Source organism: Triturus cristatus, chromosome 8, assembly GCF_964204655.1.
Source record: "Triturus cristatus chromosome 8, aTriCri1.1, whole genome shotgun sequence".
Lineage (NCBI taxonomy): Eukaryota > Metazoa > Chordata > Amphibia > Caudata > Salamandridae > Triturus > Triturus cristatus.
Window position 1 is genome coordinate 332,294,434 of NC_140591.1, and position 27,843 is coordinate 332,322,276.

General features: G+C 47.1%; 1 protein-coding gene across 3 annotated transcripts in view; it reads right to left on the reverse strand.

Moving 5' to 3' along the window:
* FLT3 (fms related receptor tyrosine kinase 3) overlaps nucleotides 1-27,843 on the reverse strand; it is a 581,742-nt gene that overhangs the window by 324,606 nt on the left and 229,293 nt on the right. For all 3 annotated transcript variants that reach the window (XM_085621634.1, XM_085621633.1, XM_085621635.1), the window contains 2 exons: nucleotides 8,822-8,933; nucleotides 418-578 (listed from right to left, as the gene is read on the reverse strand). In XM_085621634.1, coding sequence (XP_085477760.1) covers nucleotides 418-578; nucleotides 8,822-8,933 — 273 coding nt within the window. The remainder of the gene's footprint in view (nucleotides 1-417; nucleotides 579-8,821; nucleotides 8,934-27,843) is intronic.

Genomic DNA, 27,843 nt, shown 5'->3' on the forward strand with positions numbered 1-27,843 from the left:
CTACACTTATTCTTTGTGTACCTCTTGTATTTTATAGAATTATTATGACCAGTGATGTAAGATTGATGCTAGCACCCCCACACTTAAAATTGTGTCAGCACCACGGCAGTACAGGTAGTCTGAAGCCCAGTTATGTGAACTCCAGGCCTAGATATGCGAACTTAAACACAAGTAAATAAAATAAAAAAGCTTTCCCACAGTATTTACAAATAGGAGAGGGCCAGACCAAAGGATCATTGAAACTTTTTATTGTTTAGTATTTGGGAACATTTAATGATTACACAGCTGACATTTCTTCTTTCAATATTCGGACACACCCTTCCCATTTCCATTCACAAACAAACAGTATATATTTATTTATAGATAGATGAGATGATATATGACAATGATAGTTACATAGCACTTAGAAATATTTACCTGTTGTGTGAAGTTTTGTACATTCCCTGCCGAGCTGATTAGTGGCACAGCACCATATGACTTCATCAAAAAGATGTTTTGACTCTATTTCATGTGTTACTATTTTCGCCCCAGAAACCAGACCATTTTCACTGTAGACTTTCCCTACTTTCTTTGAACAGCTGTAAGGACACATAAATATTACGTAATTAGCAGATGTTCTATCTTCTTCCATCACACACATGTATAAACATTGTATTTCAATTAGGAGGAAATCAGCCTTAACAGCGGCTAACTGGTAAAATGTTCATAGCTCAGTGGATTATTGTGCTTGCTACACATCGGTGCTCCTCCTTTAATCCTACCAAGGTTGAATGATGAGATGTGTAGCCTGAGTTCACTATCTTCAAATTTTAGCAATGTTTATTAATTTGTAATAATATACCACGTAATGTACTATTTCTTGTACTATTTAGCAATTGCTGTTTTGCAAAGTCAAAAGGCAAACTCCTGGGGCCAGATTTATGATGATTACGTTTTACGGATCACAAATTGCGATTTATTGCAACTCGCAATTTGCGACTCACAAAATGGAATGTACTAATCTGTCTCAGACACATTTAGCAAATCCCAATGGGGTCGCAAATGACCTGCCTCATCAGGGGACAGCAGACCACCATGACCGTGTTTGCTTTTTAAAGAAAGCAAGCCGGTTTTCCTTAAAGGAAAACAAGATGCATTTAAAAGAAAAAAAGAAAAAAGATTTCTTTTTAATTTTTTAAGGGCAGGTAGTGGTCCGTGAGACCACTGCCTCCTCTTCAAAAATATTTTTGCTACCAAGTACAAAGGGGAAGGGGTCCCCTACGAACCCCTTCCCGTTTGTGACAAATAATCGTACATCTCCCTGCAACTCACTATAAAGAAGGTATGCCCTTGGTATGCCCCTCCCCTTCCTAATAACGACTTGCATATCCCTATTATGCGAGTCGGTAATAGGTTGTACATACTACAACCCTTTTTAGTGGTCGCAAACAGCCCGATTTTCCGTTTGCAACAGCTAAAAACGGTCGCACATCTGGCCCCTAATATCCACAATTCAAAAATGGGTTTGAGAATCACAATGGCCGTATTGTGACTACTTGTGATTCCCAAGGAAGAAGGGGCAAAAAAAGGGCATCCCTCTTTCCTTATGAATCACAAGAATATGTACCAATGCGACCCGATCACAGTTGCATTTGCGAACCATTGTTTGAATGCTGACTCCTTAAAGGGATCCTCTATGCTCCCTCTGTTGTCCGTTTGCTTCATGCTAATTGATTTAAACACTGTGGCTCGTGTCTCTGCAAGAAACAGAGACTGCCCAAGTGGCTTTCTGCGAAGGCAATAAAAGGAGGGTGGTTTGCTGGTCCTCGAAGGCGGCATCAACCCCTGCATTTACGACCATAAGAAATGATTTCCTAAATGTAATTCTGCCTCATTATTAATTATGCGGTAGAAATTCTAGGATTCCTACTGAAAGTTATTTTTCCTCTGCTGAGGATTAGTACATAAGTCACAGCACAGTCAACGCCGTCTCATCTTCTTGCTTCAACACCCTGCGCATGCTCTGGAAAATCTTCAGGTGGATCCCCACCGAAACCAGAAAGACCGTCACCCAAGCCCTCGTCACCAGCCGACTGGAGTATGGAAACGCCCTTTACGCAGGAACCACCGCCAAACTTCAGAAACGGCTACAACGCATACAGAACGCCTCCGCACGACTCGTCCTCGACATCCCTCGCCACAGCCACATATCCGCCCACCTGAGAAACCTGCACTGGCTCCCCGTCAACAAGAGGATCACATTCAGGCTCCTCACCCACGCACACAAAGCGCTCCACGACACGGGCCCCGAATACCTCAACAACCGCCTCTCGTTCTACCCTCCCACCCGCCAGCTCCGCTCCTCCAGCCTCGCCCTCGCCACTGTCCCACGAATTCGCAGAACCACCACCGGAGGAAGATCGTTCTCCTACCTGGCAGCCAAAACATGGAACTCCCTCCCCGCACACCTACGAATGACCCAGGACCATCTCACCTTTAGGAAACACCTCAAGACCTGGCTTTTCAAGCAGTAGCAGCACCCCCCACGCCCCCCCCCCCCCCTCAGCGCCTTGAGACTCTCACGGGTGAGTAGCGCGCTTTATAAATGTATTGATTGATTTATTGATTGATTCACTGGTCAAATTGCAGATGCTGTGCAAGCGTTTCGAATGTAATGAGAGCATCTGGCCAGGGGTTATTTTTTCTGTTTTACAAAGACTTGCAGGAGCACAAATCACAGCAGTGTTAAAGTACAAGTTGTATTCAAATGTTAAAATGTGAAGTTCTCCGTTTTAATGCGTGCAAATAGTAGAATTTATCAATTTCCCTTGAAATGCCTCATACACACCGTATCGACACCTATCTACAAATTGTTTGTGTTTTACCCAGAATGGAGGGAACGTTAGCCACTCTAAATATGCACATTATCAGTGGGAAATGGCCAATTCAGGTACATCCTAGGCTTACTGATCAATTCATCACTTTCAAAACTGGTACCACATAGTTACCAGAGTTTCACGGACGAACTTAGAGAGCTGTGTAAATCCAGATAATATCCCAAATTTTATATAACGTGAGCATATTTGGCCTATTTCTCTGCTACCCCTCCTGAGCAAGTTACTGGAAAAACACATCAATAAACACCTATCTGACTATGTCGAGTCTACGGGTTGCCTTGATCCTTCTCAATCTAGATTTAGGCCTAGGCACAGCACTGAGTCAGCCTTGATTGCTGTCACTGACAACATCCGGGAATCCCTGGACAACGAACAATCACTACTACTCGTGCTGCTTGACCTCTTGGCCGGATTCGACACCGTCTCCCATTAGATCTTGCTCAGGAGACTGAAGAAAATTGGACTCCGAGGATCGGTGTTCCGGTGGATGATGAGCTTTCTCTCCCTTTGCTCCCAGACTATCAACCTAGGCCCTTTTCGTTCAAAGACTATGGATCTGACCAAAGGAGTACCCCAGGGCTCTTGTCTCAGCCCCACTGTGTTCAACATTTATGTTGCTCCCCTTGCAGACCTACTTAGGACATTAGATTTTACACCCATATCATACACTGATGATACTCAGCTTTTATTGTCGTTTAATAAATCCACCCTTAAGGCCCAGTCCACCTTCTCGGAAGGTATGATAGCCATAGCCAGCTGGATGAGGAGCAATTTCCTTCAGCTTAACGCAGGGAAGACTGAGATTATTCTGTTTGGAGATGCCCCACTACTGTGGTCTCCAGATTGGTGGCTGGTGGATCTTGGTGATCCCCCCGAGCCTAAGACCGTAGTCAAGAACCTTGGTATACACCTAGACCAGGCATTGACCATGAAGGAGCATGCTGCCAACACTGCTGGCTCCTGTTTTTATGTACTTGGACTATTACGGTGAGTCTTCCCTTTCCTCCCCTTGTCCACATGGAAATCTCTCATCCAGGCATTGGTACTAAGCATTTTAGACTACTGCAATGCCCTCCTGGTCTCAGCCAATGAGTCCTCATTGAGCAGATTGCAGGTGGTCCAAAACACCGCTGCGCGCCTCGTCTCGAACGCTCCCCCTAGAATGACATCTCTTCCCCTCCTACAACAGCTTCACTGGCTCCCGGTACGCAAACAAATCAAGTTCAAAATGTGTTGTATTGTTCACAAGGCCGTGGATGGCAAAGGCCCCAGCTATCTTGCAAGGAGATTCAACCACTACACACCCACTAGGTCAATTCGTTCAGGAACTAAGTCTTTGCTTCTTGTTCCTGGGTTAAAAAAATCGCGGCTGGGTGGGAAAGCTTTCTTTCATCTAGCCCCTCTCTAGTGGAATCAGCTCCCTACCCATCTACGGCAATGCCCTGACCACCTTGAATTCAGAAAGCTCCTCAAAACTGTATTATTTTAATTTGCCCCCCTTCATGGCCTACTGCAGCACCTCCATAGCGCAGAGATATCCCTCTGGGGGAGATTCAGGCGCTCTACAAATAAATAAAAAAATAAATAAAATAAATAGTTGCCTCAGAGGTTAGGATTTTCCACTGATAAATGTGAAATAGTTTGCTTTTTGCTGCTGGTAACCTGTCAAGTTATTTTCTGTGCTGTAGTATATAAATGTGCATTCATCCAATTCTTTTTTACTACTTCTATTACAGAGGAAATATGATTAAATTCATAACGCCTTGGTATATTGCAAAGAAAGATCCCTTTTCATATTCATCATGTGGTTTAATGGAATATCATGAAATCTGCATATACTCAGGCCTACTGAAATTAAGAGACAGAGGAGGACCACACTTTGCAGCAAGGTTAAATACATTATCCAGCAAGAAAAGGCAAATTATGTGGTACAATGCAGCACATTTTGTGAAAGTATTACTGCATTATTTCGTCTTTTTTTAACATGTTAACACTGTTTCGGAAAGGTTCCTGCTCATGAGTAACAGTTTAACACTCAAATACAGCAAAACACAATTGAAAGGTGACCAGTCAACTGTTGTTAAGTACCCTCCCCTGTGCAGCAAAATGTGTTGCTGCGTTTGTAGTAACTTTTTATCCCTTTGGGGGCTAGCTGTTGTAATGTGTGGTGCTGCTGTGGGTTTCAGCCAATTTTCCATGAGAAACAGCAGGACAGGGGCATGGTCATGCAGCAGGTCCCAGAATTATGCGGCGTGTTTGTTGAAAGAGCCGGTGTTAACAAGGGTTGCTATTTGGATGATGGCCGGTCATTGCGATCGGTGCTGAACTGGAGGTAGGTGGGTTAGGGTGAGTCCTTAAGAACTTGCTGGCGGCACAAGAGAAAGCTCCCTGAGTATGGTGTGTTGCAGTGCGGCACCAGCATAGCCAGATGTGACCAGGGTTGAGAGCACAGAGGATTGCAGAGGGGTAGTGAAAGGTGGGAGTAGGGCCAGGGTTCCTGGTGCTGGGCACAGACCAGATGTGGATGGGCAAAGAAGGGCTTGCCTTTAGCACATCTTCAGCTCATTAGTCCCTCTCCCACTACACATGGCCGCCATTAAGTAGATCCTTGGAAGGGGGAGGATAGCATGGGGCACTGGGTAAAGAAGGGACCAAGCACTGGAGGTGGGAGGCGAGAGAGCGGGAAGACAGGAGAAAGGGAGGCAGGACACGAGGTAAGGAGCCCACGTGGAGGGGAGGGAGGTAAAGAGCAGGAGAAGCAGTGATGGAGTGGAAAAAGGAATAGAAACTGTGATAAAACAGAAAAAAGCTAAACAAAAAGAGAAAGGTGCCACAAAAGTAGGCAGAGGAAAAATGGCCAAAGGTGCGAAAGTGAAAGCAAAAAAACACTACAGAGAGTGAGAGGTGAGCAAGAGTGAAAGTGGAGCAAAGAGCACAGAGATGATCGTAAGAGAGCAAGCAGAACAACAGAAAAGGGCAAGGTGGAAATGGAAAGCAGTGAAGAATAAGGCAAAAGTAGTGACAGCAAGGCAAAAGCGGAGACAGCAAGGCACAATCAGTAAATCTAAGCAAAATCAGTGCTAGTAGCTAAAAGCAGCAAAACAGTCCAAGGAGTTGTGGTAGCAGAGACAACAGTCAGAAAATAGGTGCAGACCTGAAAGGAATAGAGAGCTTTTGAGAGTGACAGAGATATATATATAGAGAGAGGGAGGGCAAAGAGAGGCATAAGGAACGAGGCGGGTGCCTTTCACCCACTGGAACGAGGGTCGAAAGCGACCTTGCCTGGTCGAAGGACCAGGCACAGGTAAGGTCCTAGTGGAGAGATATTTATTTTGTGCTCTCTGAAACAATAAAGTTGAAACTAGTATATTTCACTATTATTCCCTAGTTAAATTTGCACTGCCACTTGGATGCCATTCCGGTTAAGAATATGGACATAAATCAAAAGAGAGAGGAGGGGACCGGAGGCCAATTAGAGAGAAAAGGTCTAGTACCAAAGCTCCCAAAGAACTACGTAGCAATCACTCATGGGTATCTGTTCCTATGAAAAACCAAAATCAAGTATAGACATAGGAGAAAAACATGAGATTTACACAATAATATGGTTAATTAACGCGTAGTATAGCCAAGACACGGGGAAGAGTCTGGGAAGGGGAGGAAACACAGCCGGGAGACAAGGAAAACAGTGTCAGATGTCCGGCTGCATAGGTGACGGCCGAGGTGGTGAACCAGAGCCAAACTCTTCTATAGCTGCATAGGACAGCTCAACCGGACATCGGCCAAGGTTGCTCAGGTTCCGCTGTAATTATGCCCAGGGGGCATCGTCATAGTGCCATAAAAGCACCGGTCCTAGTGTTACTGGGAAGCGCAGACCGCCTCGTCCTCCAGGTCGCCCCCAGGTCAAGAGTGGGGAGAGAAGACATGCAAGGGATAGTTCCAAAGTCTGTAGCATTGTGGGACAACCCATCGTTCTTGCCTTCAGTCCTCTTGTCAAGAGTGAAACTGAAGAGGAGTTGTGAATAGAAATCTGATCCTCATCAGACTTTAGTCCTCAATAGGCCCTCATAGTGACATTGCAGATGTTGATTTTTGGCGCCATTTTAGAGTCAGGCAAGCCTGGGCCTGACCTTTCCCTGAGTCAGCAGGTCTCGCTATGCCCCCGGTATCAAGCGCTGATTATAGGGATCAGTTGAACCCTGTGACTTTGTAGCTCGTCTTGCCTCTGGCTCTGTGGTTCTTTTACTCTGTTATGCATTGTATCCAGTTTATACATGGGACGATGATGGGTCAGCCTCTCTCTCCGGTGGTATTTCCCTGGCGGGCGCCATTTTAAGGACAGGCGCGGCATATCCCACTTTGAAGTATTAGCAATATTTTTTATGAGGAATTGATTCAGGTACCCTCTGGTCCTCAAAACTCCCTGGAAGGAGGAGGAGCCATTTTGAGGCGATTTTGCCGATACTAGACCATGGGCGCCATCTTAGGGCCAGGCCCCGCTCTGAGGAAGATCGCCCTGCTGGTGGAAACGATTGTGTGCAGAAATGTTCTTTAAAGGAAGCCGACACAGCCTTACTATTAAAACTTGCACGAGTTGCCAATCTTTTGGAGTGCATCTCCATAGGGAAAGGTAAAACACTTTCCGTACATTTCAGCGGCCATATTAGGGTCAGGCCGCTTTAGTTACCGATCATCCCAAGGCTAAAATCATTGATCATGGCAACAAAGGTAATTGTACCTTGTCTGAGAATGAGTCAGTTCAACACCCTACGAGGCGGGTGCTCAGGAGGGTCCACACACTGTCTCTGCTCTCGCCACCACCTGTGCTGCCGTCGCGGGGCTCTGCAGTGCCGAGGATCACGCTAGAGGCGGGCACTGTGCCACGTCACCGGATTGAGGTCCCGGTGCAGCTGATCCCCGCAGTAGACGCCACCGCAGCATCAGGAGTATTCCAGGCATTGTCTACGTGGGTGCGGTGGACCGCAGCAGAGGTCTCCACACTGCCGCAAGCCCCGGAGATTTGGCGGCCCTCCACAGCAAGATGTCGGTAGCTGTCCTTCGCCCAGTCCCAGTCATGCCGTTCGGCCCGCGGCAGGATCCCAGCTCCGCCGCCAGACCACAGATGGCCCCCAGTCGGCTCTCAGGGGTAAGTGTATATAGCCCATGGCGGCGGGAGGCTATGCGGCGGGCCAAGGGAGAACGGAGCTCAAGGACCACACGTCCTACTCCATCTAAAGTACATGAATACAATAAAGGTGATGAACTCCATATGTTCATTCATCTCTTCATTTATTTCGGCCAGTCATGATTTGAAAGCTGTGACCGAGATTCTGGCAATAAATCTGCTTTCAGCGACGGTGATCTGAATCGGCGTCTCTTTTTAAAAGATCTCCGGCAAAGAGACCTCTCGCGGGGCCCATAGGGGACAGCAGCGCCACCCCCACGAGGAGCAAACGCCCGATGATGAAGCATGACACCCGCAGGGGTGTGTGAGGGCACTTTTTCCAAAATGAGGAATTATCCCACCTTCATGGATACCCAACCTTCATCATAACAGAATGAGATACCCCTAACACATTGATCTAAGCTACCAGATTAGGTTGCTTCCTTCTTTTTTCATAGGAACAGTTACCCCAGAGTGATTACTAAGAATATGGACACCCATGAGCAGCAAGGGACGTCTACAACACTATGATAATTAATGCACAACTCCTTTAATAGGTGACCTTTGAGTCCCTTCAATGTTTGAGACAAGATATTCACATACTTGTATAGATTTCCGAGATGTGGTTCAATATTATTTTCTCCATTTGCATGTAATTGCCTCATGAACCTAAACATCTCAATTCACTCAGGTATTCTCCACATGCAAGCATGAGAAGAGGTAATTTAGTGGCACAACATTTTTGTACTGTGTGGCAATGACAAAGAATAGTATTAAGTATTACCTGTCAAGGGGCGTGCGACAAAAGCGCCAATCAACCACTGGTTGGGGATAACTTTCCGATGTACAGTTCACTTTGCGGGCCCGTCCTGAGAAAAAAGGTTTACTTGGCTTGCCTATAAAAGAAAACACAGATGAGTATATAAAATGTGCTCAATATTTCTGTTCCACTGATGAGAGGAACGTTTTCCTTTTAGGTTGTGCACTGTCAGTGCGCCTCCTCACAACTTCGTTGTCTCTGTACCCACGACTATAATATAGCGTTGGCACAGAGGCAAAGGGATTGCCTCATTTGCATGGGGCCACACCCCCATGTAAAGGAGGGACCACTCTCTGGTGATAGCGCTGGCGCGATATGTGGCCAGTGCTATCTGGATTACAGAAAGGGCCGCACAAGTGCCTGCGGCCCTTTCTGCGACACCAAAGTGCCCCAAGAATTGGAATTGTTACAATAATATATATGTATATTTGTTGATACATGAACCAATCTCTGCCTTTATTATTGTGGTGCACATTAATTGTGTTAGCAGGGCCATTAAGTGAGCTAGCCACTGCAGAAGGATTTTAAAGTAGTTCTTGATGATTCCTACTGGAACAGTGTTTTGTACATATGGTATTAGTTATCCAGGTTCCATTGGAATACAGGGTGCCCCGTATTTGATTTTGATTTGAACCTGGAGCCAGTAGTCCCCATCGGCGAAGTTCTGCTTCTCTTTAATCCAATGTAGTTGCTATGAGAACCACTATGTTTGATACAGACCAGCAGGTGTCACAACCTAATTGAATTTTGGCCTATTTGGTATCTCATACCAGATCACTGATCATGGCACAATTGTACTACTGTAATACTGTACACATTAGCCTACCAAAAGAATAAACCAAAACCTGTAAACACTACAAAACTAAGCAACAAGTTAATCTGACACTGAAAAGACAAGTAGATATACCACCAGCCCAATAAAACCTTCAACTGTTTTCCTGTGGCTCTCAGGGGAAAGCAGGGTAAATATAAAAGTGCTGTGAACTGCTGGTTACTCCAAAACCTTCCACCTCTCTGCTAGGTGACTTTCAATTTGCAACCTCACAATCAAAAAGGTCCTAAAGGAAGGCCCACTCATCAGGGTGCAGGCTCCCATCTCTGGAATGCCTCTACCAAGGCAATGAGAGGTATGCTCAACTATCGAACCTTCAAGAAACACCTGAAAACAACATTGCTCTTATGTACATTTGACTTCTCTCCTGAAGGAAATGATCCCCAGAGATAAATGTGACCTGCCCAACAATCAAGAAGCCACCAGATCTGGCTTCCTTCTAAAGAACTGTCCTCATTCATTCTACAGTGAAATAGTCTCTACCAGCACAGCTAACATTCAAACTAGAGATGATTACATTTGCATTATTCCCTTGTAGTGTACATGCATTGTGAACATGAATCGGACACAATGTTGTCAGAGAGAAAGTTGCTGGCAGTGCAGAAAAGGAAGAAAAAGCAGAGGCTATATGTGCTCTGAGCAAGTTCCTCAAAAAACATAGTCCAGCTGTATTCAAAGTTCTCTAAGGTACTGCCTCCATTTTCCATTTGGACATTTGGGGGCATATGTATCAGAAAAGAGTTTTGCGATCCACAAATTGCGATTTTTAGAGAATCGCCATTCGAGAATTGCAAAATACAATGTATGTAGGATTTGCTAAAAATGTTGAGAATTCTACATATTCCTTATTTGCGAATCACAAATTGAGATTCGCAAATAAGGAATACCTTCCCATTCATTCCTATGGGCTAGGAGACCCATAGGAATGAATGGGAAGACATTCTCAATTTGCGATTACCAATTAGAGAATCGCAAATTGAGAATGCAATTTCAAGGTTGCAAGGGTGCCAAAAGGACACCCTGTTGCACCCCTGAAATATGTATGTGTGCACATGTGGCACGTTGAAAAATGCACAAAAGTGCATTTTTCAAAGAAATCGCAACTTATCACCAACTTGAAGTTGATGGTAATTTGCGATTCCTTATGGCTAAATTGCAATTTTTCTGTGCTTCCTACATTGCATTTACGGAATTGCAATTTGCGATTCCTTAAATGCATTCGCAAAATAGGGAATCGCAAATTTAGCGATTCCTTATTCTGCAAGTGTTTTTTTTTTCATACATTGCACACAGCTAAATTACGATCGCAAACACTGAAATTCTGCGAATTTCAGCGTTTGCAATCGCAATTTAGCTTGATACATATGCCCCCTAGTGTCGCTTAAAGACTTAAATCTGTCTAAGGCAGTGTTTTTAACTCAGTGTAAGGCAGTGTTTTTTCACTGTGTTTTTCCTAAATGTTTTTTTTCTTTTTCTGAATAGTTAGCTTTTTTACCTTTGTTCAAGTTTGGACCTGTCATACAGGACCTAACTTCTTGAGCCTTTCCTTGAATGTAGAAAATGGTTCTACAATTAAGTTGGTCTGTTTTACATTTCTGCTAATAAGCTGAAAAGTGAGCACATGCACAGGCAGTTGCTTAAATGTTATTTGTAAATATAAGCCTGGAACGAAATCTTTCACCTCTTACTTTTGATGTACACCCAGGAAGCTCAGCAGTAGTACTCCAGACTAGCAATGCATGTTCAAAGTGAAACACAAATTTTTCTCTGCTATGGTTAAGTTTGTGTAAATCAGCTGCCGCTGCACCTTTTGAAAATTAATCCTAATTACACAGTGATTAAATCTAAAAAGTAATGTGTTCAACCTGTACACTTAGGAAAGCAAACATGAGCCTGAGTGTAATGTAACATGTGAGGCTGCACGCATTTAAACTTGCAGTTTCAAGTCTTTTTATCTATGCTTCTAGGTAGGACATTGGGAAAAACATAATTCTCATGGAATACAACTGAATAATTAAACTTAATAGTCAACATGGAATTCATTTTGAATGCTGCAAATTTGGCTTTCATAAATTGTCTCTTTCTATTTTTAAGCACCCACTCCGTGCTCTGCCTTTAATCCCTCTCCTACAATAGAGACTCTTAGGTCTCACATGAGATTAATGGGTCCCTTACATCTCAACCCTTCCTGGAAGATATTCCTCACACCACTGGCCAAAACTCTCCCTAAACTAAAACCTTATTGCCTATCCCTCACTGGCCTTGTGTTTTGAAAGTTGTCTTTCAAAGGAAGCTCGTGACACTTGGCTGCTTTGAAGGTAAGATATTCTGGTCACTCTATTTAGGGATAGATGATGTGCTTAGGAGAGCTGGGGTTTTGCTCTTATTCTTTAAGGCCAAGATAAGGCTGGCTTTTGGGAATCCTTTGGAGGGAGAGAGAGAGGAAATCCTAGGCCAGGCTGAGCGCTGAGGTTTTGTGCAATTTTGTGCAACTGGAAAACGAACACTGTGCCTAGCTAGAACGAAAATGCATAAGTGATCAGCAAAACAGAAGATAGTAGGAGAATATGTTTAAAATCGAATTTAATTCATTCATTGATATTCTGTTATCACGGGTGGGTTCACCCGTGACAACTGGGGCAATTTCTTTCAAGGCAGAGAGCTGCTTGAGGCTGAGAAGAACGCACGGGCGAATTCCCGCCTGCCTACTAAAGTACTGAGGGGTACAAACTCTTTCTTTACTTCTAGTCTCTTGTCCTGAAAAGACTCCATGAGGACCAGTAAGGATGGATTCTTTTTTTTATGTTGTATTCCTTTATTACGTATTCAAACATTGTAACATAGAAAACAAAGTAGGGTTGTACATACGCTGTTCAGGGTTACATACACATAATCAGTATAAACATGTGATATGCCTCCAAAGATTTGACACATTGATCCTACGAATAACCATCATCCACTGCAAACTATAAATGTGGGTCATAATAGGGGAAGGGAAGGGTGGGGGGGACCAAGGGGGAAGGGGAGTATATATGTGCCTGCACAGTTCTTCTTTCTTGCTTCCTCCCCTACCGGGCTAGATGAAAACTACCACCCTACCTCAGCTCCCGCTCCACTTCCCCTTGACCCCCCAGAATGTTTGTAGATGATTATGAGTTACCTCGTTAGTGCCTCGTTCTCCATTTGAGAGAGAAACCAAAGAGCCAGTTCAAGGGGGTTGTGGGGGGAGGGGGGGGGGGGACACCGACAGGCCCTGGCGAAGGAGCCCTGACAAAATACGAGGTCTTTGATGGTTTGGCTGTGTGTCAGCCTAGCCCTGTGGTCATGTGGCAGCACGGGGGTGTTTGTGCAGGTATGAGTGTGCCAGAGGGGGAGAGGTATGGGGAGATGGAAGGGAGGGAAACAGCACCTAATAACAGTAGTAGTAATAATGGTAGTAAACATGATAGTGGTAAGAATAAGAATAATAATAATAGTAATAACAGTGAGGATGGTAGTAGTGCTGATAATAAGGCTGCGAATACCGAAGCAGAGCTAAAGAAGGGGGAATAGAGGAATAGATAAATAAAAGCGAATAGAAGAGAAGAGAGAGCGGGAAGAGGGTGTACCAAAGGGTGGAAGTGAGGGGAATGATGATGGCCTCTAGAGCAGCTGTGGCGCGCTATGCATTCAATCTCCAGAGCCTGCTACAAGCACTTCTGCATCCACGTCCGGCGCCTCTATACGCAGAAAGGGTGTCCATACATCTAGACAGATCTCTGATTGGTCCTGTAGGTTACTTTTGATCCTCTCATTAGAAGCAGTTTGAATCGTAGCTGTCAGCCAGGACTCTTGTGTCTCTGGGTGGGGTGTCACGGCCCTCCACTGGCGCAGTATGCAGAGTTTGGCCGTGGCCAAAGCTGTATGAAAGAGGTGGCATAGCTGTCTTGATAAGTCCGGGAACTGCTGCAAGTCATGCAGGAGAACCTCAGGGGGCCTAAGCGGTAGACAAAGTGGCATAGTGGCACTCAGGGTCCATCTCATGTACTCCCAAAAAGCCTGCACTGAGTGGCACTCACCGATGATATGTGCTATGTCGCATCGGGAGTTGGGACAGCTCCAGCAGTTAGCATGGGGGAGATGACCCGCTCTGTGCAATTTCGTGGGCGTCCAGTACCAGTCCTGCAAAACTGTAAAAAGGCATAATATCATCCACGCCTCTCTTGCGCCCTTTTCTAGGGCTTCTAGGATATCCCCCAGGTCGTCATCTTCGTATGTGATCGTCAACCATTCCTGCTATCTGGCATGTAGCATCTGCGCCAAGGGGGTCGATAAGCGATGCAACGATAGCGTCCCATATAGTCCTGACATTACCCTTTTGTACCTCCCCCAGGCGAGGAGAAATTACAGCACCGGAGACAAGGACAGGTTCCAAGGGGGGCCCAAGCACTGCCTCAAACAGTGTTGTAACTGGGTGTATCTCCAGGATTGTGTTGTAGGGAGACCGTACTCCTCTTCGAGTTGTGCCAGAGGTTTCAAGGAACCATTGCATATAAGCTGATCAATGGTATGTATACCAGCTGCCTGCCACACCTGCCATCTCAGGCGCTTCCCCCCTATACGTATAGCATTGTTACCCCATAGTGGGGCCTTGTCATGCAGACTTGTGTGCACGGTGCCAGGCCATGTGCGTGGTGGATATGATCGGGTGTGTAGTACCACTGTTCCCGGGCTTCGTCATATATAGGGAGGATAGACCTCCCTTGGCCGAAAGTAGGTGACGTTCCAACGGAACCCATTGTGGAGGGTCCGGGAAGTCTGGTAGGAAGCACGCCACCTGGGAAAGATGTAACACCAGTGCATAGAGTTCTACCGCTGAAATGCCAAGTCCCCCGTGGGTGCGGCAAGCTCGTAACTTGGACGCTGCTATGCGTGGCTTTGAGGAGCCCCACACAAATAACCTTATCTTGGAGTCTATCTGCTGCAAGGTTGTGAGGGGCACCTGCATCTGGAGCATCCCAAGGGTATAGTTGAAGCGCAGTAGCATTACCATGCAGATTGCCTGCACTCTACCCCACAGCAAAAGTCCCAAGGACTTCCATTTCTTGAAGTCTCGCTGCATCTGGGTAATCAGTGGGTTGATGTTGTCCTGAATCATGTCTGCTAGGCCTTTATTGACAAGAACTCCCAGATACTTAAGGCGCAATTGTTGCCATCTGAAGGGAAAACCATGTATGGACGCTTTCGTGGTCCCGTCTGAGAGGGGAAGTGCTTCACTTTTGCCCCAATTGATCTTGTACCCGGAAAGGGAAAGGGAAGAAAAGTCATCAATAATTTGGAGTAGAGACGGCAGTGAGCGGGGCAGGTCACCTATCGGAAGTGGAACTCCCGTGATGGTATCCAAATTGCGCATGGTGGTGGCCAGTGGCTCCATGGCCAGGAGGAAGAGGAGTGGTGAGCGGGGGCAACCCTGGTGCATTCCCCCTACTTATAGGGAAGGGGTCAGATAAGAATCCGCCACAGTTCACTTGTGCTGTGGGGGTTCCCAGAGAGGAGCCGCACTTTATGTGCGGAAGAGGTATTCCCACTTGATCCGGTCAAATGCCTGCTCCACATCGAGTGAGAGGGAAATAGCATCCGCAGGGAGGCCCTAGGATGCCCACAATGCATGGGCGAGAGTACGTAGGTGGTCACTGGAGGACCTGCCCGGTACGAAACCCACCTGTGAGGCGTGTACCAAGGATGACATGACTTTGTGGAGGCGTGCGGCCAGGATACTTGCCTGTATCTTTATATCGCAGTTTACCAGCGAGATAGGCCAATAGCTTCCGCGCTACAGGGGGTCCTTCCCGGGTTTAGGTATAACGGCTGTGACAGCATTATTGGAAATGAGGCCCAGGGAAGCAGACTGTTCTGCTCCACAAAACGCTGCATGCAGCGTGGTGACCACCTCTTCCACTGCGCAGCGGTAAAACTCCGCCGGAAAGCCATCCTCGCCAGGGGCTTTGTGATAGGGCAGCTTCGCTATCACTGAGGTTATTTCCTCTTTGCTGATCTCCCCCTCTAATAGCTCCCTTGCTTTGTCCGAGAGGCGGGGAGCCTCTCCTCCCTTTGAAACCAAGTCAGTCTGTCCGCCTCTATCGGCAGGCCTGGGGTGTACAGGGACTTAAAAAAGGAGGTGAATTTGTTCGTTATATCCTGGGGTAGGCTAATAGTATCACCCGTTGCTGATCTGATGGCCGGGATAGCCATGGATGCCTCGCATTGGCGGAGTTGTGCTGCCAAGTGCCTCCCTGCTTTTTTCCTATGCTCATATGCCTCCCCTTCATTCTCTGCAAAGCATATTCTGCTTTGGTAGTAAAAAGGCTATTCAAAGCCATCTTTGCCTGCTCCAGAGACTTGTGATGTTGTGACATACAGAGTAAAGGCGAGTATACTTCCTGATGTCAGCTTCCAGCACTCTTTGCTTGTCTTTGTTTTGCTTGTTGGCTTGAGCCGAATCCCTCATGAGTCTGCCATGTACGGTGGACTTTGCTGCCACCCATAGGGTTCGGCTTGAGTTGACTGAGCCCTGATTATCAATTAGGAAATCCGTGACATGTGCCTGCAAGGAGGTTTACCAGATGGGGCCCGGTAGCTCTGGATATTCAGTCACCAGGGCTTGCGTTCAGGACTGGACAGTCCCAGTTCCAGTGAGAGGAGGACAGGAGAGTGGTCCAAGAGGGCTGTCTCCAGAATTTGGAATTCCTGGGTAATCTGTACTGCTCTGTGGGAGGTGAGAAGGTAATCCAGGCAGGAGAGCATGCCGTGTACCTGAGAGGAAAAGGTGTATTCCGTATTTGTGGGGTGACTCAAGCGCCAGTTATCTATCAGGCCGTTATCTTGCATCACATCCTCCAGCAATGCCCTGTCATCTGCATTGCTCCTGTCCAGGGGCCCAGTCCTATCCAGAATCGGGTCCCTTGCTAGGTTCCAATTCCCGCCTATGAGGAATTGGGAAGTGCCTATTTCTGACAGAACTCCATTTAACTACAAGAATAATGTTTTTTCAAGCCAGTTGGAGCATAGACCGACCTCACGCATATGTGGTGATCACCTATCTTTAGCTTTGCGAAAATGTGTCATCCATCAGTATCCATCCAGCTCTTTTTCACTGTCGCCGGAAGGGATTTGCAGAGGAGAATTGCTACCCTGCGCACTCAGTTCCAGGAGCCTCTGTCTGCACACTACTATGTATCACCTTCCCTAACAAGTCTCGTTGCAGTTTGTCTGAAACTACTGCTTCCTGGTGCGTTTCCTGCTATAAAGCCACATCTGTTTGTTTAGATTGCAGGTACGCCAAGATCTATTTCCGCTTTATGTAGTGCGTGAGACGGTGAACGCTCCATGTGACCGCTCGCAGTGGGCATGGGGAGGTCATAATGCTTAGCCCAGCGAGTGCAGATCAGGGAGGTCGGCGCTGTGCAGTGAGTGGTGAGCCCTGTGGGGAACGGGTGCAATGTGTAAGTGAAGCCAAGTGAGAGTGGGGGTGGAAGCTTTGGTCTCCCCGAGAGGTTATAAAGCTTGCTGTGTAGGATTACGGGCAGGGGTGTGTTTTAAAGAGAAAGGGGGAAATGACCCGATATTAGGGACCCAAGGGAGAAAGGATGAACGAAAGAAAGAAAAAGAGGGGAAAAGGAAAGAGTAAAAAGAAACGAAGAGACAGAGAAAAAGGGAAGGGAAAGAGGAGGGGGTTTGGGGACCCTCTTGCATTTCCTTGACCGTTTAGGTCTATTAAGTCGATAGGGTTGCCGGCGGGCAATGAGGGGTCCTGTAAAGCAGAGTGTGCTGCAAGGGCGTCCCAATCAGCGGGGGAGGCACAGTAGAGAGGTTCTAGGTTATCGCAGTGAAGGTACTTAGTATCCGATTGGAATGTGTCGTAATGAGGGGAGAGAGAGGCAGAATTGGGAAGGTAGGGAAAGAACAATAGGAACCCAGAAGAGGGGATTACCTTCTTGGCCCTTCACGCACTGTGAGCACTAATCTGTCTACCGCGGGTCTATATTCGGCGGAGCGCCGCTCTGAGAGGGTACCAATCTCCCAAAGCGGGGTGAGCCACTGCCATGAGGAGTATCACCATTGTATATAGAGGAGGGGCTTGAAAAAAAAGAAGAAAAAAAACAAGCGATGGGTGAATCAAGATGGGGGATGAGAATGTGCAACACCCTACTCGTGGGGAGACACTGTATGGCTCCTGTATGTGGGGGTGTCGTAGGGACTTAGGGGTTTGCAATCTGCACAAAACCCTACCGTTTATGAATATGTGTACTGAGATGTATAATACTGTGCCCCCTTTAAAAAGCGTCTGTGTCAGGTGTGGGGCCGCAGTCACTATCGATCTGCATAGGAGGGGGGGTGGAGCGGCTGCAATCGGCGGGGGCAGAGGTGAGCACAGACATGTGTAAATGTAAATGTAAGCTGCGCTACTAAACAACACCATTGTACAAACAATACAATTTACATTTGTTTTGGTGAAGTACAAAGAAACATCTATAAACTTCCATAACTCAGGTTGACAGTATGAGTGAGTGAGGTGGAACAGTGTAGCCCTCCAAGGCCTAAGACACCCCGCAATACAGTACAGTGTATAGGATACTCAGCTGTCCGTTGGTCAGACATCTTCCCACTGCGCCGTCGGTGCATACCCAGCTGTAGTAGGGGTCATCAACCTGGGCCCTCACCCACAGTCCCTCCGCCCCCCTGATCAGGTTCAGTTGTTGGTTTCAAAGGCGAACGAGATTTGTCCCTCTGTGGTTCGTGGGCAAAAGTGGCCGCAGCATGTAGCGCGGAGGCTCTGTCTTTCTGTGTGCGTTCCATTCTCTCCTCGTCCCTGCCATGGTGCCATATTCCTACATAGGTCCGTCTCCTGCTCTCTGTTGACTGAGATGGGCCAGATGGCTGGGAATGTTCTAAGTCGCCTGTGTGTGTGTCCATGTCCTGACATGTTGCATTGTCCAGAAACAGGCGGAGGTCCTCTGGATCGTAGAAATCCCTAGAATTGCCATCTTTGGTGATGCAGAATCTCGCCGATTCAAAGAGGCCATATTTATTTTCAACTGTCGGAGCCGGGGCCTGAAAGATAGGAATGTTTTGTGGCGTTCATTTGTTTCTTTAGAGAAGTCAGCGCCATTCGGATGCTGTAGCCGTCCTGGGTGAACGATCCTTGTGCGTGCGCTGCTGCTAGGATTTGCCTCATCTGGTCGTGACGTAGAAAACAGGTAATAAGTGGACATGGGCGTACGTTAAAATCCTTGTGGAGCGGTCCTATGCGGTGGGCCCTTTGGCTCTCCAGAGGTGGATCAAAGTTGGCTCCAATGAGCTTCGGGAGGATGTCTTTCAAGAACGTTGCAGCATTATGGCCCTCAACGGATTCTGGAAACCCAAAGAAGCAGACGTTTTCCCTGCAGCTGCGATCCTCCAAGTTGACATGCTTGCTGCGGAGTAAGAGTATTTCTTGATCCCTGTCCGACATTGTGTTCAGCTGGCCTTCCAGCGCCGTCAGCCTCAGATCCAAAGCCTCCGCACAAGAGTGGAACCCAGCCAGATCCGCCCATATTAATTTAGCTTCATCCGCCAGTTTGGAGATATAAGAGTCCATCCCCTCCAACCTGCGACTGACTGAAGAGATCTCTTGTAGAATGCGGTCCATAGTGACTCCTGCTGCCGGGGTCATTGAGGGGGCTGGGGAGCCGCTCGCTCAGGAGGTCGTCAGCTTTCGTGGCCATGGTGCAATAAGGGAAGCATGTAGCGAGGTATGGAACCCAGGTGCACATGCAAGCAAGTCTGGGGGCCCCTGAGAAGCCTCTGGTCCTCCCCTTCCTGCACCATGACTCCTTCTCATCCCCGTACCTTCTTGTGTGGCACACCCCTCTCGGTTCAAGAGTGTGCTCCTGCACCTCTGGGAAGCGGGTTTTCTCTGGCCTCCTGTTTTCACTGCCCCACGCTAGGAGCTAGGAGCCGAGGCATGTACACCCTGGCTGTGTTCCATGGGGTGTAGGGCAGCTGAGTGGGCAGGCGCTGCTTCCCTTCCATGCCGGAGGGGGCAGTCCGTCTGATGCACTGGTGCTTTGCCAGGTCCAGAGAGCAGCACCGGCTTGTCAGGACCACTTTGCTGTTGTGGAGGGTGGGCTAGGCAGTCGCGCTGGGCTGAAACAGCAATCCGGGGGGGCTCCCTCCTCTAAGACCGTCGTGATGGGTCCCACTTCAGGACGGTGCTCCTGCACCTCCTCTAGACGTTCCACCGCCGATCTCCCACTTCCTCTGCCCCACACTGTGAAGACGTCCAGTGCCCGTGCCAGATGGGGGCAAGGGGCTATGGTGCACTCACTTTTGCTGACGGGTGGGTGTCTGAGGGCACGAGTGGAGTCTATCACTTGTGCCGGGGGGAGGCAGTCTGTGCAGTGATGTGAAGAGGGTGCCTCTGTACCACTGGTAGGCATTTGACAGCTGCTCTCCCCCTTCCTCTGCCCCACACTGTGAAGAGGCCCCCATGCCCATGTCAGATGGGGGCCGGGGGCTATGGCACACTCACTTTTGCTGGCGGGCAGGTGTCTGAGAGTACAAGTGGTGCCTATCACTAACGCCTGGGAGGGTGAGGCAGTCCATGCAGTGACATGACGCAGAGTGCCGCCGGGCGCAAGGAACAGCCCCTGCTCAGCAGGATCCCGCTACTGGAATGGAAGGTGGGGCTGGGCAGCCACTCAAGGCCGAGGCTGATGACACGCCTCTAGGCTCGAGAGACATCCGTCAATCCGCCATCCCCGCCCCCACTCCCCAGCCGTGATGACAAAACCGGAGCAGTCCGGGAGAGCCCCTGCATCTAGGGCCGCCGAGATGGTGTTGCAGGGCCGCCTCAGAAACGCCGTATTCCCCGATCAGAGTCTCCCTCGGAGCGGAGCTCGTCTCCTAGTCGGCCATCTTACTCTGCTGCCAGCTCCCTTTTCTAGGGGGTTGGTGTCTTGCCTCTCACTGACACACAAGGATGAGATGGGGGAGGTTTTTTCAGAGGTAGCCTTCATGCAATGGAACTTATTTCCCTGTTCCGAGTTAAAAGATCCATAGTGAGTTGTGGTAGCCTTATGGATAAAAAAGTAGATCTGTAGCGATTGGACATATTCTTCATCCATGCCATGTGAAAATTGTTTCTGGTGTCTCGAGAGCAAAATAACCCCTAAATACTAATTTTTTTAAAAACAATTTTTATTGAGTTTCCATACATCCAAGAAGTAAAGCAATGAAAGGAAAAGGACAATAGGGGGTTCAGTTACATACCCCAGATATTAAGCAAAGACACATGGCAAATCAGGTTATGAAAGGCACATCTATGGCTCTCTGAGGTGTCCATTCCTACTGGCCGGTAACAAACCCATGAGTATGTTCCTTGCAATAGGCAATGCCCAACCATTGAAACTTACCATCCCCAACTAAACCCCCACCCCCTCCCACTCCACCCACCAGACTTGTCACTTAAGTGCTGGTTGCAAAAAGGTCAGTAGAGCTAATAGCGCAGTGGGGGGACTTATTGGAATGTAGGGAAGCTAAGTGAAATCAGGCTGGTAGGTCGAGCGCCTCCACTTATCGCGAGAGCATAGACCAAGGTGGGCTCAAAGCTGTTTATATGTTAACCACAGGGTCCTCCACGGATGTGATCTCCACATCATCTTCAGGAGATTTGAGAGCTACAACAATAATTCCCAGGCTCTCGCCCTCTCCAGTGCCTTTTCACTCCCTGTGCGGTGTGCGATTTGTAACCTAATCACTCCCTCACACTCAGCTCATTTTAGGAATTCTGCTTTCCACTTGGCGATGCTAGGGCCCTGCTTCACTCTCCAATGCCTGGTGATGTTTCTCTCGGCGAGTAGCAAGCCCAAGTCTAGAAATTTACTAGTGATTTTGTTCTTTGAGGTGTGTGAAAACCAGTTTAGGATACAATGTGCCATGAATGGGTCAAGATCCCTATCAGTGAGGTCCGACAGTAATGTTGATATCTCCTCCCAATAACTGTCAAGAAACGCACAGTCCCATAACATGTGTGTAAAATCTGCTCTGTCTGCATTACATCACAAGCAGGAGGATGGCTGGGCCGGGAAATATGCGTGCAGTTTTGCTGGGGTAAGATATGCTCTGTGTAGAATGTGGAAATGTACTAGCTGAAACCTTGCATTCCTCGTGCTCTTCCAGGCTCTCTTCACAAGCTCACCCCATGCCTTGTCCGGGTTGGCCCCTCCTATATCCGTTTCCCATTTGAGTTTTAGGGTAGACAGGTGGGATAAGGATTCCAGAGTCATGCGTCTATAGAGACACATCACTGGTTTAAAGGTGCCCGCTGCCAACACCACATACTGGCAACCCATGGAAGTGGGTGGTTCTGGGAGACCTCCTTCCCAATGTTTCCTGATGGCTGCCGTGAGGGCCGTGTATTGTAAGAAATCACCCACGGGCAAGTCATAACGGGCCTGCAGATCGTTAAACGGAGTCATTGCACCCTCCTCATAGAGGCCCCCCTTGGTGGTCAGGCCCCGCTGCGCCCAATTCTCTAATCTCTGTCAGTTGACCCCGTGTGGCAAGGCCCTGCACATTATCAATGGTATTTCTGGTGCATAGGGGCTCTTAATAGAAGTTCTCCGTAAATACCTGTTCTAGCATTTCCGTGCTGCGGCAAATTCTAGGGTGAGGGATGTAGCACTGATTGGGAGACGCAGTACTATGTGGGGCAAAATCAACAGGGGCCCCAAGTCCTCCCTGGGCCCGTCCTCCCCTCTAGTGGCCCACACCATCCATTGTGTGAGCCATTGAAATTGGGCTGCTAAATAATAAGTCTCATAGTCCGGTACCGCTAGACCACCCTCCACCCTTGGTCGCATGAGTGTGCAAAGCACTACCCTGCGCCTGCCCTTGCCCCATAGGAAAGCTGTGATCATGGAACGGAGCTGCTTGAAATAAGTTGCTGGGATCCAGATCGGCAGGGTCCCGAAATAATAGAGGAGCCGTAGGAGGGTTACCATTTTGAGTAGAGCCACCTGGCCTGCTACTGATAACAGCAGGGGGCTCCAGAATTCAAAGTTAGCTTTTGCCCCTCTGATAGCCTTTCTAATATCACCCTCAAGAGTGCCCTCCTGGCTGTGGTAAATAAGAGTGCCCAGGTAGGGCAGGCATCTGCTTTCCCAGTTCACTCCGTCCGTGCACTGCGGATCCATTCGGTCCCTACGAGCCGGAAAAAGACAGGATTTTGACCAGTTCATTTTTAATCCTAACACTCTTCTTAGAGCGTGGAGCAGGTTTTTTGCCCCAATAAGGCCTCCCCGAGTCAGCCAGGAAAAGTAAAAGATCGTTGCTTAAAGTGCAATATGATGGACTAGTCCGTGTACGTCAAGCCCTCGATACGCCCGCCCCGATCTCGCATGCGCCGCTAATGGTTCCATCGCCAGAGCAAACAACAGAGGAGAGAGGAGACACCCCTGTCGTGTACCCCTCCCTACCCTGCACGCTTTCAAGATTATTCCCCCAGTTTTAACTCTGGTGGTGGAGTCAGTGTACAAGAGAGCTGTCCAACTCACAAAGTCAGGGTGTAGCCCCATTCTCCGCATCACATGGAACAGGAAAGTCCATTCCAAACTGTCAATGGCTTTTACTATATCTACTGCGAAGATAGCAGTGGTAATGGCGTTGGAAGAATTTGCTTCTAATATGCATAAGAGTCTTCTGATGTTTAGCGCTGTGTTTCTGGTGATGATGAACCCAGATTGGTCAGTGGATATGAGGGTGGTCATGTGAGGGAGCAATCGGGAGGCCAGGATCTTACTTAATATTTTATCATCGAGATTGAGCATGGATAATGGGCAATATGCAGTCCTATCCCAAGGCTGCTTGCCCGGTTTTAACAGAGGAATGATGATCGCCTCTCTAGTGGAGACACGTAGTTTGCCAAGCCTCTTGGCATCATTATATAATCGTGCGAGCTGGGGAGCTAGGAGGTCAATATAGGCGAGGTAAAATTCTATCGGGATGCCTGGGGTTTTATTACGAGCCATACTTTTGATTGCTCCGCGCACCTCTCATACCTCAATCTCACGTCTCAACATAGTTGCCTCATCCTTGGCTAGTGCAGGAAGGTCAACTTCTCATGTGAATTCCTGTAGCTCATCCTCCATTGGGGCCAGTTGGCTCTGATAGAGCTTAGTGTAGTATTCAAAAAACAGGTCGTTGATCCCCTATTGGTCATACCTAGCTACTCTTATCTGGTCTCTAAGTTCAAGTATAACTGATCCCCGCCTAGCCGGAGTCGCCAACCAAGCCAGAAGGGCTCTCGATTTGTCCCTTTCCGAGTGTGCCTGAGTGATGTAGGTCTTATAGTCGAAGCAGCGCAGACGCTCCACTTAGGCGGCTACTGCCTCCCTTGTCTCTAGTAACTCCTGGTGCTTGCCTGAGTTTTCAGGCCTGTCCACCTCCAGGGCGCGTAGGCCCTTGTCCTCCCGCTGAATATCCTGAAGGAGAGCCTTCCGAACCCCAACCAGCTCAGATATACACCTCCCTCTAAGTACTGTTTGCAGGCGTCCCATTCCACAATCGTGGACGTAGCTGTGCCCTCATTCACCTGGAAATAGTCAGTGATAGCTTGCCCCAATAGTTGTACGGAAGACCTGGTCATCTAAGGCCTCTGGACGCAAGTGCCAGGTGGGATTTTGGCACGCGCGCGCGACCATTGTAACTGTGCCAGGACAGGGTTGTGGTCTTAGAGCGTCCTGATGAGGTATTCGCTGCAACTAATTCCCTCATGGACATCGGGTGAACACAGAATGGCATCTAGCCGAACATGTAATTCATGGAGGGCTGAGAAGGAGTAATCCCTGGTCAAGGGGTGCTGCGCCCGTCAGGTATCGATTAAGCCTCATTTCTGTTGCCAGTTGCGGCGTGATTCCGCTAATTTGTGTGCAGGTGCATTAGGGAGTGGGGGTGGGAGCGATCAAGGGCAACATCAGTGGTGCAATTGAAGTTGCCCCCCAGTATCAATGACCCTGTAAGGGTGTTCGCCAATCTTCTGGATAACAAGGAGAAGAAGGCCGGCTGGTCCGCGTTAGGCGTATGTATACTACCTAAGGTGAGGTCTCTTCCGTCTAGTCTCCCCGTTATCACCACAAATCTGCTCTCCGGGTAAATCACCTGTGATGTGCATTGGAATGGGATGGCTGCTCGTATCCATACCAATACACCTCTCGCAAAGGCAGCGTATGCAGTATAATAAAATAAACCTGACCCCCTCCAGCGGCATTGTAATGCCTTCCCTTCTTTTTCCAGGAGGTGGGTTTCTTGAAGAAATGTGATCTGAATGCCTCTGCGAATCAGATAGAAGTGGCTCTTGTGGCGCCTGACCATAGAGTGCATACCCCTCACATTCCACGAGAGACAAGTCAAACCTAATGGGGGTCCCATTGCTGAAACCTACACATAAAGCTCTTAAAAAATGTCCCCCCCGTGACACGCCTGGATCCCGTTAAAAAATCCCAACTAAGAAAACAACCCCAACTCCCCCTCCCCAGGACAGGTAACCCCTATATACTCATGTGCTGGGTGCAAATGCAGAAGGAACCGAGGCACCATTTCCAAATGGGGATTCTGTTATAGACCTGAACTTGGGGAGGATTTGAAAACATGATTGTTGTCTGAAGGGGCGGTTTGAAGACCTATGCATTTATACATCAGCTAAATCCAAACAAGGACATTTGCTACATGTGATTAAAAATGTGTTTTAAATGGCAGTATTTCGAAAGAACTATTCTCTTATATATCTGGGACATTCCTTTGTTTTAGTGCCAAAACTGAATGCACTCTGCCCTGTAATTCAGATCCTGGGCTCACTCATTGGTGTGCTTATTGGAAGACTTACATAAATTGCTTTGGGCGTAAAAACATAAATATTTATCTTTTTAAAACTCTCAATTTTCACATCATATGTCTTTAAATTTTGTGTCATATTGATTATTTAATGATCTCTCTGTAACTATAGGGGTTTCAAAATTGTATTTGGTTTATTTCCTAACTGCTTTGTTGTTGCTGATTAGGTATTACATACAATTCTCTCTAAGGAAGAACTTGCTGCTTGTCCCAAGTTACCAAATGAAAGGTTGATATTCAGCTTAGAAACCTGTTTAGTTTCTAAAGATGGTTTTGACTATTGTGGGAGCTAATCTACATATCCATATCATATCATGGCTAATTTCTCTCTCTTCCGTAGTTTAACTAACCTGGGGGCCTATCAACAAGGGCTTTATCTCTGCTTTTTTGGCTTTAAAAGCCAAAAAAGCAGAGATAAAACTAGCACCCTATCAACAACAGGGTGCTAACATGCAAATTTACATGTTAGCACCCTTTTACTCTACGCTTCCCCTTGCATCTCTAATGAGATGCAAAGGGGGCGTTCCAGAGTAAAATATTAGGAGAAATGTCGCTAAGCGACATTTCTCCTATTATCAAGAATGTCGCTAACCCTGTTAGAGACAAAAAAAGCAGCGCTAACCGCGGTTAACGCTGCTTTTTTACGTCTGCTAATTTTCAGACTTAGCCATGATATCCTATGGAAGGAGGATATCATGGCTAAGTTTGCCTGTCCCTATCAACAAGGTAACGTGTGATTATCGCTGGGTTTCCAGCGATAATCTCACGTTAGCCTGTTAGCGTGAGGATTTTTATCGCTATTGAGATAAGCGTTGCTAATAGCACGCTATCTCAGCGATAAAAATTCACGCTAGCCGGCGATAATTATCCTCACGCTAAGAGCGCTGAGCGATAATTATCGCTGGTTGTTGTTGATATGCCCCCTGTTTCTTTGAGTAAAGGTTCTCTGGGCGGGTGGCCTTAATCATAACTTGTCCGCAGAAAAGGTAGAATCTGTGTTGGAAATTCTAGGTCCTGACTTACAATATCAGGATATGCATATATTTTCATTAGAGATGTTAGCAATGGCTGCAGGAAATATACAAGATATGTGGGCTTATCCACAGTCATCTGTGTAAACAAGTGGTGGGGAAATGGATTTTCCCATGGGAGAGTTGTATACAGTGCCAAGTGGGATCATCTCCCACACAGTTGTAACTCTAGGTATTCAGAAATATTTGAATGCTGTTACTCAAATTATTTCACTTCTAATTCTAGCTTAAGTGAAATCAGTGCAATGAGGAAAAGAATCCATAATGGCCCTTTTTGAGCGTTTTAGGGAAAGTGATTACTGGAAGCAGAAATATATTTTTCATGTGAAGGAAGAAACTAGAAAAAAGATTATACAGATGCAGATTTTGCCTAACCCTACACCTGTAGCTAATACACAGGAGTAGATCTAGGTAAAATTAGGATAAACATGAATATATTTAAAAACTGTAGATTTCCACAATAGATGGATAGAGGGAAATGTGTGTGGTAGGTAGGATTAATTCTGAATGTTAAAACATTTATGTTTTTGTACACTCCAGTCTATAATGTCTAGACAAAAGTAGAAATAACAGCCCTCAAAATGGAGTAACTCCGTAACACAAAAAGTGTGAAAGTGAGAAAGAGGCAAATGGGAACAGCGTTGGTGCAAATTATTTTATAAGGTGAGGGATGGCAGGTATATATTATAAGGGTCCAACAATATGAAAAGTCACAAAATATTCAAAGTGATGCATCTAAGGAGCTATATTTGAGAATGGGATCTATAGCTGACTGCCCATGAGTAGAACACATTTGTCCGTGGCTGGAGGTTTGGTCAGGTGATAATATTCACCTTTTCACTTAGATGTAATTGTGGACCGTGAACCAGTCAAGTACAAGCTGGTAATTTCTAATGTCGCAATTAAGTTCCAGTGCCACTCTTCCGCTCTTTAAGTGGTTGTGGTGAAGAACATTTGCTGAGATGAAATGGCTGAGAGATTAGTGGAACAACCACAATTCCTAATTTAATTGCTCATTTTTAAAGTGAAATATTTGAAATAAGTGGCATTTACAGTACCCAGTAAATACCATACCCTAGAGTGTCATTATTTTACTGCTTTCCCAGCCCACTCATGCATCAAGGTCTATGGCTATATCCCTTTCACTATCTTGTGCTCTTCACAACATTCTTGAACATTTGGAAGAATCAAACAATGCAGTGATAAAAGAGACA